The 21,260-nt window shown below is 43.2% G+C and overlaps 1 protein-coding gene across 1 annotated transcript in view; it reads right to left on the reverse strand.

Annotated features, from left to right (window-relative positions):
- Positions 1-21,260, reverse strand: part of ptprt (protein tyrosine phosphatase receptor type T) — a 150,133-nt gene that overhangs the window by 119,142 nt on the left and 9,731 nt on the right. The window contains exon 2 of the mRNA XM_060069948.1: positions 5,202-5,332. Within this exon, the coding sequence (XP_059925931.1) occupies positions 5,202-5,332 (131 nt within the window). The remainder of the gene's footprint in view (positions 1-5,201; positions 5,333-21,260) is intronic.

Genomic DNA, 21,260 nt, shown 5'->3' on the forward strand with positions numbered 1-21,260 from the left:
TGTATATTTATGTGTATGCATGTGTGTGTGTGTGTGTGTGTGTGTGTGTGTGTGTGTGTGTGTGTGTGTGTGTGTGTGTGTGTGTGTGTGTGTGTGTGTGTGTGTGTGTGTGTGTGTGTGTGTGAATAGGTGTGCACTTAAGTGCATGCCTATGCTTGTATGCATGAATAAAGAATGATGCATGGCCTTAGTGCTGGTCAAGGTGAACAAAGGTAATAAAGATAATTCCCCAAAAAACACATTTATGACCAAAACATACACACACACACACACACACACACACACACACACACACACACACACACACACACACACACACTAAAGGCATGCACATCTCAATCTCCAAGACTATAAACATCCTTACAGACACACACATGCACAAACCCGTCAGAAGCGGACCCTGTGTGTGTGGCATCGCTTGGTTTATGAGCGCTCCCTGTGCTACCTGCTGGGCCAGCAGGTAATAGTCTCAGTAATGACTTGTTCATTCACACACCTAACCTCAACAAGCACTCCTCTCTCGCTCCTCCGTGCCACGTTAGGCAACTAACTGGGGGGGGGGAGGGAGGGGGAGAGAGAGAGAGAGAGAGAGAGAGAGAGAGAGAGAGAGAGAGAGAGAGAGAGAGAGAGAGAGAGAGAGAGAGAGAGAGAGAGAGAGAGAGAGAGAGAGAGAGAGGAGAGAGAGAGAGAGAGAGAGAGAGAGAGAGAGAGAGAGAGAGAGAGAGAGAGAGATTGAGGCTGAAACTGCAGCTCTAACAACAAAGAGGAACACAATAGACACACAAAGATACTGACGGACAGACAGGGTAGACAGACAGACAGACACGCACACAGTCTTAACCAGCCCACTTCAACCAAGTAGGTTTTCCAGCGAGCGCCGCATGATTGTGACTTCTGATACTTGGGGGATTTCTAATTATCCATAATTATATTAATGACAACCATTCTGTTCAATGTTTAATAACTTAATGTGAGTCTGTGCTGTCGGGAACAGTGGCAGGCAGTAATTATTGGTAATGAAGTGGAGGTGGGCGGCGCGGCTAATTCCCATTGCTAGTGCTATGGGAAGTTAGCGTTCTTGCTAGGCTAACAGAGCGATGCGGTTAGTCAATCAAATCGCTCATGTAGCCTTCTGGCTGTAATTGCTGGCTGAATAAGTGCAGCCATTTCGTGTCCTCAGGCTGGTCGACATCAATGCTTACAGCGACACAAAATGGCTGCCGGAGAGCAGCCACAACCACAGCCTCAGATAAAGCAATTTAAAAACAAAGTAACAATACCAATAATTATTATTATTATGACTATAATATAATAATATCGTACACTGGGCTCTGATAGAAAATACAATATTACGGTTGAGAATAAATACACAAATACAGAGAGAACAATTTGGTGGGTCAATAAAACCGTTTAGAAGAAAAATATACAAGATGTATTCAGTTAACTACCTAATAGCATCAATTTCACAAAGATGTTTAAAACACATTTCACAATGAAAACAGAAACACACACAAACACACACAAACACAAGCCAAGGACTGCCTGGTTGTTTTTTTGTGATTTTCGTAAGATATGAAGTTTCTAAGAGAATTTTGTCATAATTTTCTATTATCGATAATAAATCCTCTGTTTAAACCCCATTGTGCTGTGTCCCAAAATACTGTCGTGCCTTTTACACAGAGATATCCTCAAGATAACGGCTTTTGTTAGAAACGCACAAACAAACTCTTCTTCGACACAACACACACAAACACATACACACATACAGACACACACATACAGACACAGACACACTTGGAGTGGTGAAAGGAATCTGGCCAGTAACTTAAAGTGAATGGAAACACAATATCTGCTCAGATCAAATCCACCAGCCTGCTGTTTGTGTCTGTCTGCATGTGTGTCTCTGTTTGTGTGCGTGTGCGTGTGCATGTGAGAGTGTGTTTTAGTGTGTGTATGCATGTATGTGGGTGTGCATGTATGCGTCTTCCTTCCTCCGTTTTAATCATTTGCTCTGCTTCACTTTCCTGACTCTTCAATCAGACGCTTTCTCTGTCTCTCGCTGGTTTCTGGACCTCCTTTTACCCCTCATTATCTCCCCCTCTCCCCCAGTCTCTCGCTCCCTGTCTCTCACACTCTCTCGTTCCATCTCAGCTTTTCTCCCCATCACCCCCCCCCCCCACATACACACACACACACACACACTTCACTCTCTCTGATAAGATATATATATATACATGTACATACGTTCACACACTATTTTCATTTTTACTACCCGAACCCGACGCTGGGTTCAGGTTCCCAAGTACAACCACAAGCTTCCACTATTGGACACTAAGAGGTGCCAGGTACAACCACAGTATTTTACTGGTTATACTGGGAGCTGTCTGTGGTCCTGAATCAGTTACACAGATCTCACCTCCAACAAAAAGTATTAACACAGCTGCAGCCAGCCAGTATGAATGATTTATCATCTGGTACATTCTGTCCCCTCGCCTTATCATAACGCCTGCCTGTCTGTCTGTCCGTTTCCGCCTGTCTGTGGGCCTGTCTGTCTCTGCCTGTCTGTTTACCTGTCCGTCTCGGCCTGTCTGTGTGCCTGTCTGTCTCTGCCTGTCTCTCTCTCACCGTCTCGCCTCCTCTGTAGACCTCCTGGACTGCCTGTCTCCCTCTCTCTGCCTGCGTGTCTGTCTGGGTACCTGTCTCTCCTATTCCTCAGTCCTCTCTCTCGCGGCCCACCCACCAATCAGCGGGGCCATCCAGACCCTCCGACAAGAGCTCTCCAATCACCGCCGGCAACACCGGGGCGGACCGGACACACGCACGCACACGCACACGCACACACACACACACACACACACACACACACACACACACACACACACACACACACACACACACACACACACATTTATGGAGCACTATAGCAAGCTATAATTCAGAAGTCAATTATTGATGGCAGAACGAAGAAAGATGTGAGAGAGATGGTGTGTGTGTGTGTGTGTGTGTGTGTGTGTGTGTGTGTGTGTGTGTGTGTGTGTGTGTGTGTGTGTGTGTGTGTGTGTGTGTGTGTGTGTGTGTATGTATGTGTGTAAAATAAACTGTTTGACATTAAACACAAAGGGCCATAGAAGAATACCTGAGAATAGTTCGACGACAAGTAACACAACAAGACAAACTGTCCAATAAGTGCAGAGACAAAAGACAACATAATACAGAGTATTAAGGAGTCACAGACCGATAGCCGGGATGGGGGAATAAAGATCGATGTGAGAACTGGGATTTAGCTTCTGCAAAAATCGATACGAAAAACATTTAAAAAGCCAGTAACGTCAATCTTATCTTATTTGATGCAAATGAATGCTACCATCCCATAGCGGGCGCTATAGAGCGTGTTCCAATTCAAGTCAATTTGTATCAACTATGTTCTATTTTGGATTTTACGGATGGATGTAGTAATATCATCACATTGGGGGCTTAAAGTACATACAGATACATATCATAAAGGAGAAGGTATAGTTAGGGCAACTTGCTCTATATCAGGGGTCGGCAACCCTAGGCACGCGAGCCACCACTGGCACGGGGCAGCCTAATCATTGGCACACTTAAAAGAAAAATATATATATATACATATTATTTTTTTTATTATTATTAAAAAAATCCATAGCACAATGCGGCAGCATAATCATTACAACCGATTTTTTTTTTCACTTTATTCTGTTTTGGGCATTTCCTCCCAGTGCAAATATGTTAAAATTAGTTACAGAAAGAAGTGTTCTGAAATGGGATCAATTAATAGTTTTTAAACATTTGTTGTGACTAATTGAAAAGAAAATATTAAAAATATTGTTGCAAATGGTGTTGTTGCTGTATGCATCGCCTTCACATGGTTTTGCATAGCTGTACCTGTCTTAAAGAAATTGATGTGGATGGTTTCAACATTCTCATATATTCTCGTTTGTTACATTTCTCACAGTGCAAATATGTTTTTGAATGAGTTTCTGAAAATGGTGTTTTAAGATGGGACATATGTTATTATAATTTGTAAGCCCATGTTGCAAATATAACAACCAAAAAAACATTTAAAATGTTGATGCATGATTGTGGACCATATGATTGTAGTACAATTCCAGGTCTTCTGGAAATGTTTTTGGTCGCTGTGTCATAATTCAGCTTCATTTTTTGTTGCTTAAGGCACACTCATTAACGAGAAAATGTCAAACTGGCACTGCATGTTGAAAAGGTTGCTGACCCCTGCTCTATATGATGCCTACAGGTAGATTATGGACATCAGGGATCGAACTCAGAACTTTTTTCTGCTGGAACACCCAAACCCCTACACCATCCGGCCCAACAATCTGTGTTTTAATGTATTTCTGACATCACTCAGCATAATCTCAGATCTTCTCATTTAACTAAGAAGGGATATGTTCCTAAAATAGTTCATACTCCTTCCTGGTTCTATTGAATAGACATTAAGTGGGGACTTCACTGGGCCGAGTAGGTCCAATATTACTACACACGACTAATACTGTGGACAGTGAATCAGTATTAGTACAGACCAGTACTGATACCCCAGCCCTGGTTGGCAAGGCCATAACTCTTCTTGATGAGAGGAAAAATATTCCCCTGACAACCATCAGCCCCCGACAACCATCACCCCGACGATGGGGAATGATGATGCATGGGAATGATAACCCAGAGACGGAGAGGGCGAGAGAGGGAGAGGGAGAGGGAGAGGGAGAGGGAGAGAGAGAGAGAGAGGGGTTGATAGGGTGTTGGATAGATGGAAGGTCTTATTAGATCTGTGGTTGAGTAGGAAGAGTATGTGGCAGACACTTCCAACTCTGTTTCATATCTTATTGAGATGGATGAATAGATGTTGATGAGAGAGAAAGAGAGAAATAGAAATAGAGAAATGGAGGTAATAATCGTCCTTGACTAGGTGAATGAGATAGCTATATCTACAGAGAGAGAGAGTTTGGTTCCTTTGATTCAACTGCAAATGAACAAGTGAAGACAGGCAGTGAGAGACGGGTAGCCTGCCAGCATCAAAGCAAACCAAACCAGAAAACCAGACAGACAGATGGACAGGCAGCCAACCATCCAATCAGCCGGCCACACAGGTAGCCATCCAGTTAGACAGACAGACAGATAGGTGGACTGACCAGAGAGACGGAGAGACATGGGGAAAGTCAGGTGGACCTACCGGTGGGCAGGGCGGGGTCCATGGTGGGCTTCTCCCAGGTGTTGACCTGTTCCCAGGTGAAGCCGTTGGTTCCCAAGGAGACACTGTAACCACAGCTGCTGTAGTTCTCCTCAAACGAGCAGCCGCCTGTAGAAGGAGACGCAACACAGTTAAACTCTGCAAGACCCAGGATGCTTAAGCCTCGTAGTCCTTCATCCCCGCTCCGGGCTTCACAGGCCCACCTCTCACACAAGATGATTCAAATATCAAAATATGTGAGGAAAACCATCAAGATCGTTGCATTCAAAGTGCTATTCTCTACGCAGGTGGGAAGTCATTGTATCGTTCACACGCGCACGCACGCACGCACACGCACACACAAACACGCACACACGCTTTTAAAATGTCAGTTCTTATGAATACTTTCCACTCCAGCATAAACTGTTCCACAAGAAGCCGTGTTGCATCTGCTAAAGTGATCCCGCGAGGGTTCTCAGACGTGATGGATACATTAAGCCAATTCAAAGTGATTGGCTTAATGTTTTGTGTTTATCTTGGTGCTTGGAGCTCTCACGAGGATAGGCCTACGTTGTTACGTACTTTCTCTAATGCTGTTCTTCTTCTTCACGTCGATGCGCTGAGGAAACCCTGACCTACATGCTCTTTCCAGGATTACTGTTTAACCAGGATAATCACCACAGCTGACGTTTGTGAGATGGCCTGCCTTTGATTTCTTACAATTCATGATGCAGTGTTCATACAGAGGGACAGAAGGAGAGCAATCTAATTCAGAGAGACGGGTTGGTTCTGCAGACAGACAGGCTTTTCCTTCATGTATGTGTGCAGGTTTGTGAGTGTGTGTGTGTGTGTGTGTGTGTGTGTGTGTGTGTGTGTGTGTGTGTGTGTGTGTGTGTGTGTGTGTGTGTGTGTGTGTGTGTGTGTGTGTGTGTGTGTGTGTGTGTGTGTGTGTGTGTGTGTGTGTGTGTTAGATCCTTGTGGACCCTCACATCATTATTTTGTAGCCTCAACAAAAATCACTGCATTACACACGTAAGCCTGTAGGCACACACACACACACACACACACACACACACACACACACACACACACACACACACACACACACACACACACACACACACACACACACACACACACACACACACACACACACACACACACACACACACTGTTCCATAATTAGAAGTACTCTGAGACATTTGAACTTCCTTTGAAGTAGAATGTCCTGGACTCTTGTACAGCTTGTTTCAAAACTAATTTATAATATTCGCAACGAAGAGAGGAAGAGGGCAAGATGATAGCATAGAGGGGAGAAGGTGAGGAGAGGAGCACATGGGAGGGGAGAGAAGACAATAGGATAGAGAAGAGAAGAAACGATGCAAAGAGAAGAGAGGAAAAGAGGAAAAGAGGAGAAGAGAGGAGAGAAAAGTGGAGGAGCGCTTAGATGAGAGGCAAGGATAGGAAAGGAGAAGAAGAGAAGGGAAAGGAGAGGAGAGAGAAGGAGAGAGGAGAGGAGCGGAGAGGAGAGAAGATGAAAGAGGAGAGGAGAGTGGAGTGGAGGACAAGAAGAGAGGGGAGGAGAGGTGGACATGACCTTGGACGGACCAAAGTTCACCTAGCTCCCCTCCTTCCATCACTCCTGACAGTCGGGTCATAATACACACATTACCGTGGAAACCCATGACGTCCCGCTCATATTTCAGAAGACACTTTGATGTGAAAAGTCACCAAACAGTTTCTCTTGTTGCCGCCGTAGTATCACTCTGCCCGGGGCGCGTCCATCGAGAATACACTCCACAAACATTTAGAGTCTGTGTGTGTGTGTGCGTGTGCGTGTGTGGATGCCCAAGAGTGTGATCGTGATATATGTGCATATTTGTACGCCCACAGGCAAACACTTTTTCTTGCTACCCTGAGACTTTGCTATGCATGAGCATAAACACACACACATACACACTCTCACACACACACACACACACACACACACACACTCTCACACACACACACACACACACACACACACACACACACACACACACTCCCAATGCACGCCCCTACCCTGACATACATCCCTCCAACGCACAGGCATCGGCCAGTCAGATCAGAGCTATGTTGTGTTTTCATTATAGAAATCATCCTATGGAAGTGTAATGTAGTTGTGTTTGTCTGTCCATCTACGTCAGTGTGTGTTTATGTGTTTGTGTGCGTATGATTGTGTGTGTTCATTTTTCAGTTTGTGTGTTTGTGCGTCAGTATTTGGTGTGAGTGTGTGTGTGTGTGCAGGAACGAGACACCAAACAAGCATCATCCCTTCATCTCTGCTAATTAACATCTCTGTAACCAATACAATCAATTATTGATACGCAACCCTGGGCATATTTTGAGACGATGTGAAATACACACACACACACACACACACACACACACACACACACACACACACACACACACACACACACACACACACACACACACACACACACACACACACACACACACACACACACACACACACACACCACCCCCCCCAGTATGGGTAAATCTTGTATGAGAGGATCGATGTGGTTCTGGTCCAGTGAGAGGTCTCTAAACGTGTGGGTGTGATCCACGGCCTCAAAGTTACCCACCAGGGGTAAACCTATTTTCTTATTCATGAGTCAGAGATTTAACTCACAAGCCGAAGATCTGACTCACAAACCCATCATTTAAATCACAAGCTGGAGAGGGTAAGTCACAAACCTAAGCCTAAGCCTAACTCAGCAGCCTAAAGTTTAAGTTACAAGCCTAACATTTAACTGAGATTTAAGTCACAAGCCCAAGATTAATTAAATTAACATTAATAGCAGAAGTAGTAGTATTCATAGCATAGTATAATAAAAAGTAGTAGCAGTACTAGTAGTCATAGTAGTAGTCATTGTGGTAGTAGAAGTATTAATCGTAGTAGTAATAGTAGTAATTGTAATAGTACTACTATTGGCAATTAGGGTTAGGGCTATTAGGTGATGAAATTGTGTTATTGTGTGATGACTGCTGATACAGAGACCCTGTCATATGTTGTCGGTACTGCTACTAAGATGTTTGTACTGTCTGGATTTTCCCCTGAGTAAAACACAACAGGACATGAAAACCGACTTGATTATATGACGCACATATGTCCAGCAAAAGGATTATAACGATTATAACGATAACTACTTTCACTTCTCCTAAAATAGTTATGTCTTTGTTATCCAGTCACAGATTTCGAGGAGGCGGGCTTAACATATACAGCCAATAGCAACACTGATGGAGGCAGTTGGTGCCTCTGTGTGGTACTCACTCGACTGTCGCTGAAATCTCTAAATCACCCGTTTTATCCAGTTTTACTCGAGAAGCAATCAACTTAAAGAAGAAAGACAAGCTCTGAGTATATTGCTTTCTCTTCCGTCTCTAGATATGTGCTGGTTTTCGCCTCAACAAGTTTCTTAATGCTGCTATTACCATCCATATCATTCATCTGATTCTGATCATTACATTCATCAAGTTAATTAAGTTAATTAGGTCCTTAAAGAGCCGTCTGCAGCCGTGTATAGTTTTTAAGGTTCAATGACTCTCTCCTAGGTTCAGAATCGATTACATACAGCTGCTTACCACATACACACAAACACACACGCACATACAGACACCAAGCTATTATCACACACATATGTAAACACATAAACCAAGTTATAATCCCACAATCACATACACACAAACACACACATGAAGTTATGAACACACACACACACAAAAATACACCAAAATATGAAACGACACACATACAAAGAGTCTCCCTTCCCCAGGCACCAATCATAGCCATTAAAAGCCTACGAGTCAGCCAATCCTAATGTGTTGTGACATGATTGACGGGGTCACACACCAATGAGAAGAGGCCTAAGGCCAGCGACCCTAAAGAGTCTGTTTTCTGCTCACTTAGATAAGATCTCGGGCTGTGTGTGTGTGTGTGTGTGTGTGTGTGTGTGTGTGTGTGTGTGTGTGTGGCCTGTGTGTCTGTGTGTCATGCTTCTCATAGTTAAGGCCTATTAAATTGTCTGTCCGGCGACATGCTGCTGATTGGGAAATATATATATATTTATAAACATAATTATATGTATGGTCATTATTATCACCGTACGCTATCTGTAAGAAGACTGTTTAGGCCCGCCCTGGGGCGGGCCTAAACACTCACACACTCACACACACACACACGCTTGCTTTGAGTGGGTGCACGCGAGCAACACCCACTGAAATCCCTGTGGTTTCGGCATTGTTCCACTAAAAGACCTTTGACTCCCATTTCCCAGTTTATTAGAGTGGAAATAATGTGTGTTTGAACACACACACACACACACACACACACACACACACACACACACACACACACACACACACACACACACTCACATTAATTTGCATATTTGCATCGCCCATAAACAAGACGGGGTCTCATTAATGAAATAAAAATCATGAGTCGAAATCGACCCAGTATATATAATGGATGTGATTCATTTATTTGTATTAGCTGCTCATTTCTGTTCCACCATCGTAGAAGTTCAACCATTTATATTCTGGTAGAATGTAGAATGCTACAAAAGTTATCCTCTGGAAAAATATAAAATGTTCAAACTATTGTTATCTTTAAAAAAAAATATTGAAATGTTCAAACCAAAATGTGATCTGATCTGAAGGGATTTGATTGTGGGAGTCGATCCCAGTCTGTGAAATTTGATGATTAGCCGGATCTGAATGCCCATTTACTACAATTTAGTGACACAATTACAACAATTTTAACCGTAATATGGTTCAAAACATGATGCCATTGCTTTACACTCTGTGTATATATAAATAAATACATAAGAAGAAAAAAGGCTCCTGGATATAGAAAAAGAAGACAGACACATTTTAACATTCACAGACCTGTTACAAAAACGTATGACCTCACTTTCAAAAGCATCAACAAGTCTTCCTCCCCGCTAACTTCTCTCCAATCATCTCCTGTCTTCTAAATGTTCTGTGTCTCAGTCAGTCAGTCAGTCAGTCAGTCAGTCAGTCAGTCAGTCAGTCCCAGAATCCTGCACCATGACCCTGCACCACACACACACACACACTTATCCACGGTTAATAAGAGAAACATATCCGCAAGCTGTGATTAATATGCTCCACTGCCTGTGTGTGTGTGTGTGTGTGTGTGTGTGTGTGTGTGTGTGTGTGTGTGTGTGTGTGTGTGTGTGTGTGTGTGCCCCTTCAGCCTACATTCCAAATCTCCCGCTAGATTCAGATTTGCGATAAAATTGCACAACAAGCTTTTTACTGCAGATAGTAATTGCTTCAGACATTCAACCGTTTCGTAATAGCCACACATATTTGGGAATGTGTCATGGATCTAAGGTAGTCTTGGGTATTAAAGAGGGGTAGATGTAGGGAAGATTGTAGGACACATTAACTATTTGACTACGGACTCATAAAGCAGACGCTTTGTATCCAGAGCGACTCAAAGCCAATCCTAAACATTTCATTAAGGAGCAGGTAGGGGCAAGGGCATCTTACCATATGACGCTATCGCCTACAAGTAGTCTGTGGACATGGGGTCAAACCCAGACCTTTCATCTAGTAGTCAAACACATCCAATCACACTAAGAAATCCTGTCTGACTATCCTGAATGACAGGATGAATTCAAGGGTTAAACCAGCAACAGTACAGTATCTAACGACACAGTATCTAATCACACAATGGTAAACAAACCCAGAGCCTTGGTGCTGACTTATGGGGTTAAACCAGCACTGTAGCCATGCAGTAGCGGGGGGGGGGGGGGGGGGGGGTCCCCAACAGTGTTCCCCAAGGGCTTAGGTCTATAATTGTGATGTCACAGGTCCATTGTGATGTCGGACATGACCGGTGATGTCATTGGCTGCAACCCACCGGGGGACCGGAGTGCTCAGACGATCCTCGTGTCTATTTTAGTCCACGCCATCGTTTGTGCAGGGTTACAGGTGGCTGGACTAACAATCAAGCTGAAACGACAGCGCAGCCTCTTATTCAGAGCTAAGAGGTCGCGTCCTGGGAGTGGTTAATGGATCTGGAGCCGAATAGTATTCCCCCGGCTCACACACACACACACACACACACACACACACACACACACCCACACACACACTAAACCCTGCCCCCCGAACACACAGAGACATACACAGTGACCGCTAAGATGCTAATGTGAATTAGCCCTGATGCTAAAAGCTTAGCGCCATGACATCATTCAACTCTAGCTCTAATAGCAGCCGCGCTCATTCACCAGAGAGGAGTCAGAGGGGAGGTTCATCGCCATGATCACCACAAAGACCTCAAAGAATACAATGGAGCCATATCGCCTCCTCGTACTAACACAGGTTAGAACTAATACACTGGAACCATATGATATACCTAAAGCCTACCAGTACCCTAGTACTAATACAAGTTACTACTTGTACACTGAAACCATATGTACTACATGTAGCCATATAGTATTAACAATATTATTTTAAATCTTACCATTATTAATACTACTATTATTCCTACTATTACTATTAAGTGAGGAATTTTTCAGTGGAGAATAAGTATGATAATTATACCTATCTTAATGTAGGAAATACCAAAAGGAAGAAGTGTTGAGAAGTGTAGAATTATAACTATTGATATGACTACTAAGTAGGAAAACCTTTCAGAGTAAAAGCATTATTATTCTGTGTGGTGTGTTGGTCTTGGAGCGATCCGTCTGTTCCGACCGGCTCTAATGAAAGAACAGCACACACACACACACACACACACACACACACACACACACACACACACACACACACACACACACACACACACACACACACACACACACACACACACACACACACACACACACACACACACACACACACCCACCCTTCCAGGTGATAAACCAGGGTTAAACTAGTCTAATCCTGTCCTAGCCTTTCATCAAAGGCAGATTAGCCACACACACACAAACACACATCCACACCCAAACACACACACAGTTCTCCTCCAAACCTGACTTACACACACATATACACACACACACACAGATAAGGTTGTGCACAGAAACCAACACACTGAACCAACATACGCTCTCTCGGACAAACATATTGAATTCCAAGTGTTTTGATTCCAAGGAGGAACCAACACTAATGTACATTACACACTCACCCCTTACACGCACACACACACACACACACACACACACACACACACACACACACACACACACACACACACACACACACACACACACACACACACACACACACACACACACACACACACACACACACACCTCCAGGTGACGAAGATGGATCACGTCTCCCGTTTCTATCCAAGTGATCAGCCAAGCATCCAGACCACTCCTGTCAGGAGTGTGCGTGTGTGTGTGTGTGTGTGTGTGTGTGTGTGTGTGTGTGTGTGTGTGTGTGTGTGTGTGTGTGTGTGTGTGTGTGTGTGTGTGTGTGTGTGTGTGTGTGTGTGTGTGTGTGTGTGTGTGAATGTGTGTGTGTGCATGGTCCACCTGAGGTCATATTGTTAAAACCAGGTCGTTCTTTTGAAATAATAGCAAGACCAGAGGCACAACAGAACCCTACAAGCGCCAATCAGTGTGTGTGTGTGTGTGTGTGTGTGTGGTTATAGGTTGCGACAGTTGCATGCCCCCTACACACATTGTGTTCTCTCTTGCCTTCATCATTGTCCTCATTGTGTGTGTGTGTGTGTGTGTGTGTGTGTGTGTGTGTGTGTGTGTGTGTGTGTGTGTGTGTGTGTGTGTGTGTGTGTGTGTGTGTGTGTGTGTGTGTGTGTGTGTGTGTGTGTGTGTGTGTGTGTGTGTGTGTGTTTGTATGAACACACATGACTGCATTTGTGTGTATGCATGCTTTACACAAACCAGTAAAACCTATTGTGTCTGACCATGAACATAAACTTCGAGGTTTCCATGAAAATAACTATGAATTATTTGTGTTGAGCATTTATGAATTATTACCACCGCTTTTACATTATTCATATTATGCATCATCTGTGTTACACAATATAACTCCATAACACAACCTTTGAATAAGACACATTATTTTAGCTCCACAAAATCTATTGATGTTTTCATGGAAATATTTAATGTTTCCATGGACTAAAAATCAAGGTAGTAAGGAATACATACTTGTATACTAGTTTTAAAACATAATACATGATATGCTTTATTTGTATTTGTCAATCAAGGTGTTTCGATGCTCTTCTTTTACATGTGATTACAAGAGGGATTTCAGTGTTGATCATGTTCTGTAGCTTTGGGTTGCTTTCTAACTTTCCTATGATAAGAAAACAGATTGAATTAGGACAACTGCTTTGATTGAGGTTGAGAAAGAAAGAAAGGGTAACAGATATAGGGTAACAGACAGAGAGAGAGAGAGAGAGAGACAGAGACAGAGACAGAGACAGAGAGAGAGAGAGAGAGAGAGAGAGAGAGAGAGAGAGAGAGAGGTGAGTAAAAGGGAGACAGAAACATAAAACGGAATGTCTGTTTCCAGCCAGAATGCATTGTGGGTAACACAAAGAAGGTGTGATTTGCTTTCAAAGGATGTCGGAGGTCTGGATGTGTGTGCTGTTCCATCAATCTCTACTTTTGTTTGCCTGTCCGCTGCTGTGTGTCTTTCTAGTTTGGTGTGTGTGAGAGAAGGAGAGTGAGCAGGAGAGCTAGAGAAAGTGGGGGAGGGATAGCAAGGGACAAAACAAGAGACAGAGAGAGAGAGAGAGACAGCGATAGAGAGAGACTGAGAGAGTGAGAGAGTGAGAGAGAGACAGAGAGCTGACAGCTCTTCTAGTCCAGTGCAGTCTCGTGGAACTGAACTTTAACACAGTTCAGTGCATGGTTGTGCGCACACACACACACACACACACACACACAGTTCAGTGCATGGTTGTGCGCACACACACACACACACACACACACACACACACACACACACACTTTGACAGTTACATGCCTTCCATCACAATCTTGGCTACATCACTTATCTTGACATGGAAACACATTCTCTTAAAACACACACATAACCACAAACAACAACAACAACAACAACCATACAAAAAAGACAAGGTATTTATTTTCCAGTTTTCAATTAGAGAAAAAATAGAGAGATAAAAACAGATAAACAAAGAGAGTAAATAAAGAACAAGGTGAGCAAAGGTTGTAGTTGGAGTGTCTGTGGGTTGTATGAGATTGAATATTGGTGAAGGTGAGGGATGTTCAGGTGAAATGTGTGTGTGTGTGTGTGTGTGTGTGTGTGTGTGTGTGTGTGTGTGTGTGTGTGTGTGTGTGTGTGTGTGTGTGTGTGTGTGTGTGTGTGTGTGTGTGTGTGTGTGTGTGTGTGTGTCCATGTTCATTTCTACTCAGATTCTTCCCTTTTATGTCCCTTCATTTCTACGTTGTGTTGGTGTTGTCCCTAACCAGTTTGATGAGACAGGGTGGTAGCACACACACACATACAAATACACACACACAAATGTACAAATGTACACACACAATTATGCACACAGAAATAGAGGTAGTAGGATAAACTGTTTTGAACAGACGGAAAGGAGAAGGATAGAGAGTTAATTGTGCAAGCAATCCTGTATATATATCACACACAGACACACACGCAAACACATACACACACACACACACACACACTCCCTAAAGTTCACTGAGTCAGAAAATATTTATCGGCTACCTAAGGTGTGTGTATTTGTGTGTGTGTGTGTGTGTGTGTGTGTGTGTGTGTGTGTGTGTGTGTGTGTGTGTGTGTGTGTGTGTGTGTGTGTGTGTGTGTGTGTGTGTGTGTGTGTGTGTGTGTGTATATATGTGTGCCTGCTTGCGGGGTTGTGTGTATCACATGGCCTCATTAAACCATTAAATCCTGAAGCTACCAAACAAAATGGCTTCCTCCGAGCAGATGTGTTCCCAGTCATTAGCTACTTAGCATTGAACCATGCTAACATGCTAACGACATGCTAATTACAGCTTTTTGCCACGCTCCCCTTGGCCTATTCTGCCTCTTTGCATGCCTCAACCCGCTTCCCTTCAGCCCCCTCTGAGCTCTGCACCCTAGCTACCTAGCTCTGAATGCTAACTCAACAACTATATTCATTTTGTCCAACATTTTGAAACTGCTGCGTTGCAGTGAGAATCTGTTCATTCACAGAGTTAGTATTTCTTTATGCCTCTTTACGGCTAAAAGATCGAAGAGTTTGACATCATCAACAAGTGTGACATCAATGTCGCAGAGTGTGAATTCATCAGGTGTGAAATCATTGAGTTTAACATCGTCAAATGTGATATTATCACAGAGTTAATAATGTTCAAACTGCTGATTGCCTTCCGACCCAATTCAGACACTCAACCTTTACACACACACACACACACACACACACACACACACACACACACACACACACACACACACACACACACACACACACACACACACACACACACACACACACACACACACACGAAAACAGAAACAAACAAACAAAAGAGCCAGCAAGATACTCTTTTAAACAACGTAACGAATGCTATATCCAATGGGGAAATTGCTTTTTCATAAACAACCAAGATGGCTGCCGAAGCTGTGTCACAAGTTGGATCTATGGAACTGCATCCAGAGGCATTTTGGTCTGCCTCCGCCCCTTCATAGTCTAAAATAAACTCAGAGGAGTAATACCCCCCCAGACTAATACCCCTTTCCGCATTGGTTTGCATTTTAGAAAAAAAAACGAACCAGCTACCTAACCCTAAACATTGGTGAATTACATATTTTATACAGCCTCTTAACAACAATTTATGACTACGCATCCGTGTAGGCATTTCACTATCGCACGATATATCGTGCTCCAAAATTTCCGGAGTACTTCCAAGATGTTGAAAAAGGACAACATTTATTTTAGATTACAATATTTTCGGAATCTTCTATGATTTGATTGAAGAGTAGGCTACTCGTCTACTTGAGTCCACGTTTGTACCCGTAACACAAACACATAGACCAACCCCCCCCCCCCCCGCCCCCGCCCCCGCCTCCCTCTTGTCCAGGCCAGACAAGTCATTTGAATAATATATGATTAGGGCTGGGACTTGATTACAGGTAAGAAAGGTCATGACTGATTTTGTGTGAGTGTGAGTGTGTTGGTGGGGAGTGTGAGTGTGTTGGTGGGGAGTGTGAGTGTGTTGGTGGGGAGTGTTAGTGTGTGTTTAAGTGTGTGTGTATGTGTGTTTAAGTGTGTGTGTGTTTAAGTGTGTGTGTGTTTAAGTGTGTGTGTGTGTGTGTGTGTGTGTGTGTGTGTGTGTGTGTGTGTGTGTGTGTGTGTGTGTGTGTGTGTGTGTGTGTGGTTGCGTCCAACCATCCTAACTAATGCTTGGGACAGACTTAAAGATTTAAAAAGTAACTTTTGATCACGATCAAAAATCATGGGAGACCACTCTAATGATGAAGGCATGAAAGGAAAGTTCATGTTTAACAATACGAGTTTAACAATATGGAATGCCAAAACAGCCCAACACACACTACCAAATTACGATGAAACGAGACGTGAGCTTAAACCATGATGTAAACAAACATGGCGGACATTCGGTGGTTATAAACCCATCCATGCGATTGACGGATATAAAGGATACATCCATGGTTATCGAATGACTACCAAAGGAAGTTGGAATAGTGTGACCGTGTTTGTCATTTCGATTCAACATATTTGTGGAACGATATTAAGTAAGCTCGCTATTTAGCAAGGTCATGTTTCAAGAACCATAAGTATATTTATTGCCCGCCTTACATTATTATTACAGCATTTAGCAATGAGTCAAACCAGCCACGAAACAAACAAGCCATAAGCTATTGACTTGATTTCAGATCACACACACAATGAAAAAAGTAACGTATCGGCAACTGTCCCAAAAGGCAATCGCCCTTGAGGCGCAGCCTAGTTGAGCGGACAGTTTTTGTGATTTCAAAACTAAATCAGTCAATTAGGATTGGATATTCATCAGGAGTACCTTAACATTGACCCAAAACTTTCCTTTTTCTAGATCGGATCAATGGTCTTCATCGGGACGACTTTGAGAAATAGATCCCCAATCCCCAACATTTTTATCGCAAATCTACAGCATCCACATCACCGTCTATTTTGAATTAGATACAGTGACAAGTTTGCACCCATGAGATATGCTTCCTTTCCATTGGCCTCCCATCGTTCTCCCTGACTCTCCATTATGCTTAGTCTCTTTTCCAGGTATTCTGTTTCTCTCTTTCTCTCTCTGTCTTCGTCTCTCACTCCATCTCTATGTCTCTCTCTCTCTCTCTCTGTATATCTAGTGTGTGCTAATACAGAAGCTAACCTTTATACAGTGCAGCTTAAGCTGCTGCCAAGCTTAACAATGACACTTTAGAGAGAATGTGAGAGAGAGTCAAGTTTCACCTCTGTGTTCAGCTTTTGAAATTCTTAGAAAGAGGTTTAAGGTAACCTTGAGTGTGTGTGTGTGTGTGTGTGTGTGTGTGTGTGTGTGTGTGTGTGTGTGTGTGTGTGTGTGTGTGTGTGTGTGTGTGTGTGTGTGTGTGTGTGTGTGTGTGTGTGTGTGTGTGTGTGTGTGTGTGTGTGTGTGTGTGATTGGCAACAGTAATTGGTGGAACAAGAGACAGTGAATGATTACAGAAATACAAGCATACCAGAAATAGCATTCTAAACACAGTCGCCCTAGTACACACATACAAAAACAAATTCACACACACAGGAATAATAAAGAATCATATATATTACAATACATCAGACCGCTGTCTTGTATATTTTTTTATTTACTTTGCATAGAATACTATAAGTTTACCATTGACAACAACTTCCAGTCTACTCAAAGTCTGAACCTAAGCTCTAAGCCAAACAAATAAACGTACAAAACTTTTTTACATTGAAAAACAAACAAGAAAATGTTTAAAGGGCAGATCTCACACACACACACACACAAACACAATGAAGGAGTGTGTGACCTTGTAAAGAAACAGACACACCATCACATGCACTAGCACACACACACCGACCCACACATGTCCACCAACACCCCGTGGTCCTGCTGTCTGGTCTACTCACAGCAGATGCTTCATGGTCTGAGTTCATCGTTCCCACCAGAGGAAACACATCCAGCAGCCTCAGGCCAGGTCACACGCACGCACACGCACACACACACACACACACACACACGACTAACCTTAGTACACACATACAGATACATACGCACACAGGACTAACCTTAGTGCACACACAAACGACTAACCTTAGTACACATATACACACAGAACTAACCTTAGTACACACACACACACACACACACAGTACTAACCTTAATACACACAGAACTAACTGTAACACACACAGTACTAACCTTAACACACACAACCACACACATGCCCTTACTGTTCAAGGACAACAGCGGTAAAACAATAAACTAACGGCCATTTGATACAGGTGCTCTACTTTCTAAACCAGAGAGAGAGAGAGAGAGAGAGAGAGAGAGAGAGAGAGAGAGAGAGAGAGAGAGAGAGAGAGAGAGAGAGAGAGAGAGAGAGAGAGAGAGAGAGAGAGAGAGAGAGAGAGAGAGAGAGAGAGAGAGAGAGAGAGAGAGAGAGAGAGAGAGAGAGAGAGAGAGAGAGAGAGAGAGAGAGAGAGACTAGAAAAACGAGTAGCAGTCACGTTGTTAGAAGAGAAGAGAGAAGAGACATGTAGAGTAAAGTAGGCAATGATAAAAGGAAAAAGGGAGAGGGAGCGAGCCGGAGAGAGAGAGGGAGAGAATTAAGTGTGATGTCTGGCAGTTTTCTCTTGTAGCCCAATGCTGTGAAGTCTAATTGGTTTATTAGAAACAGGCAGAAATTGCGTTGTTTTCTGATAAAAACTAATGTTATCATTCAAAAATGTAAAAGGCTTTACACACTTTAGTTCATGACTGGAATGCGAGCCAAGACACACTCCCTCACATTCAATAACACATACACACACAACCCTGCCCCCCCCCCCCCACACACACACACACAAATACACATGTGCACGCTCATAACTATGATCTGTTCACCGTGTGGGATCTGTGCACGTAAAGAGACGCAACAGAAAGTAAGTCAAAGTTATTCCACACTAAAACTTGCAGATTAAACAGCCTGTCTGTGTGGAAGAAGGATTAAGGATGTAATTTCTAATCTGATGCCTATCATTTTCCTCCTCAGCCCTGCCTTCCTGTCCGGGTGCGCAGCAATCACAGTCTTCAAGATAAATCAATTCAGTGGCCAGGCTCGTTAGTGTCACCGCTCCTTGTCTCGTTAGCAAAACAATAGTTCAACAGAACAGTCACAGGCCAATGCTCCAATGGCTGCAATGCTCATTTGCATCTCATAAGCATTTGGTTTGCATATCTTACCTATGTTCCCAGAATGCATGATACGAGAACAGAGATTTCTCTTCACCATGGGATTAGTTTGTTTAGTTATCCTATTTATTTTTTGTTGCTGAAATAAAGTACCAAGTGAGCAAAATTTCAGCAGAGAAACACAAAACTTAAATCAATATCTTTGAGATTCTGCGAAAAAAAATTATCTGTATTTCTGCTAGTTTGAGTTTTTATGCATAACCAGGGTAATGAAAACAATTTGCTGAACTGTAAGACACTGACAGCCTTATTGACATAGCGATTTAGTATTTTTACTAAATGCTAATCTGATGTTCACCAAAACAACACATTGAACACAAAGCGTCCAAACAGCTAGTTCTCATAATTTGTCCACTAACTGTAGATTTACCATCACAAGCCTATCAAAATCTGTCCTTTAGTGATATGACAATGGGGTCGATTTTAAAATTACTTTTAACAGCTAATCAACATTTCCCCCGGTGGTGAAATAGACCTAGGTGCCCTTTAAAACGTTAGCCAGGGGAGCACTGAGTTCCCTCATGTATTAGTGATGTATCAGGATGACTTCACTCTGATTGTCCTTTACGGTGTGTGTTCCAGCCAAGGCAGAGCTGCCGTTGCATCATTTAGAAAGCAGCACTGTGCAATACGATAAGAGGTATGCTAGCTACGTGCTTCACTTCAAACAAACACCAATGCTTCACTCTGCATAGACGGGAGGCAGTTCATAGTTATCCCAGTGTGTACAATGTGTGCTCAGTCACATGGCTGTGTGTGTGTGTGTGTGTGTGTGTGTGTGTGTGTGTGTGTGTGTGTGTGTGTGTGTGTGTGTGTGTGTGTGTGTGTGTGTGTGTGTGTGTGTGTGTGTGTGTGTGTGTGTGTGTGTGTGTGTGTAAGAAAGAGAGGGAGGGAGAGGATGGGAGTGATCAAGTGGCAAAGGCAGAGCGGTAAGGATCAAGAAAAGGACACCAAGAGACAAAGAGAGATCGAGAAACAGGAGAGTACAACAGAAAGAGAGAATGAAAGAGAGGAGAGAGATATAGATGAAGAGCAGAGAGATAAAGTGTGAGGTAGAAGAGAGCAGTATATGGGGATAGTTTTCCTATGCGAGAATGGTAAAACATGCAGTAAAGCACGCTTTACTAGTGCCTTGTGCGTCTGTTATTCTACTTCAGAAAAATAAAGTTGTTTTGTATTTTATACCCCATTTAAAATGCTTAGAGATTAATGATCAACTTAACTTAACTTCTTATGACGCAATAAAACATCTTCAGCTGAGAGCTGGTGTGACTTGCAGTGCTGCTAGCCCAGGCGCTAATGTTTTCTCCACAGGAAACCGATGAAAGGCCGGCTCATTGCTAACCGCTAACGGTTTGGGCGGCTGCGTGCAACTGACTGGAAGTTTAACAAGACCTCGAGAGGCCGATTACCATCCAAGTTCTCGCTAGTGAAAACAACACACACAGCCAGGCCCACACACCCGCACGCACACGCACACACATTTCACTTTCAGTCATGATTCAGACCCAGAAGAAACAACAGAGTGGCCCACACCCCCACTGGAGGAAGTGGAGGGAGGATGCTGCACGCTCAGCCTC

This window comes from Gadus macrocephalus, chromosome 13 (genome assembly GCF_031168955.1).
Source record: "Gadus macrocephalus chromosome 13, ASM3116895v1".
NCBI classification, from domain to species: Eukaryota; Metazoa; Chordata; class Actinopteri; order Gadiformes; family Gadidae; genus Gadus; species Gadus macrocephalus.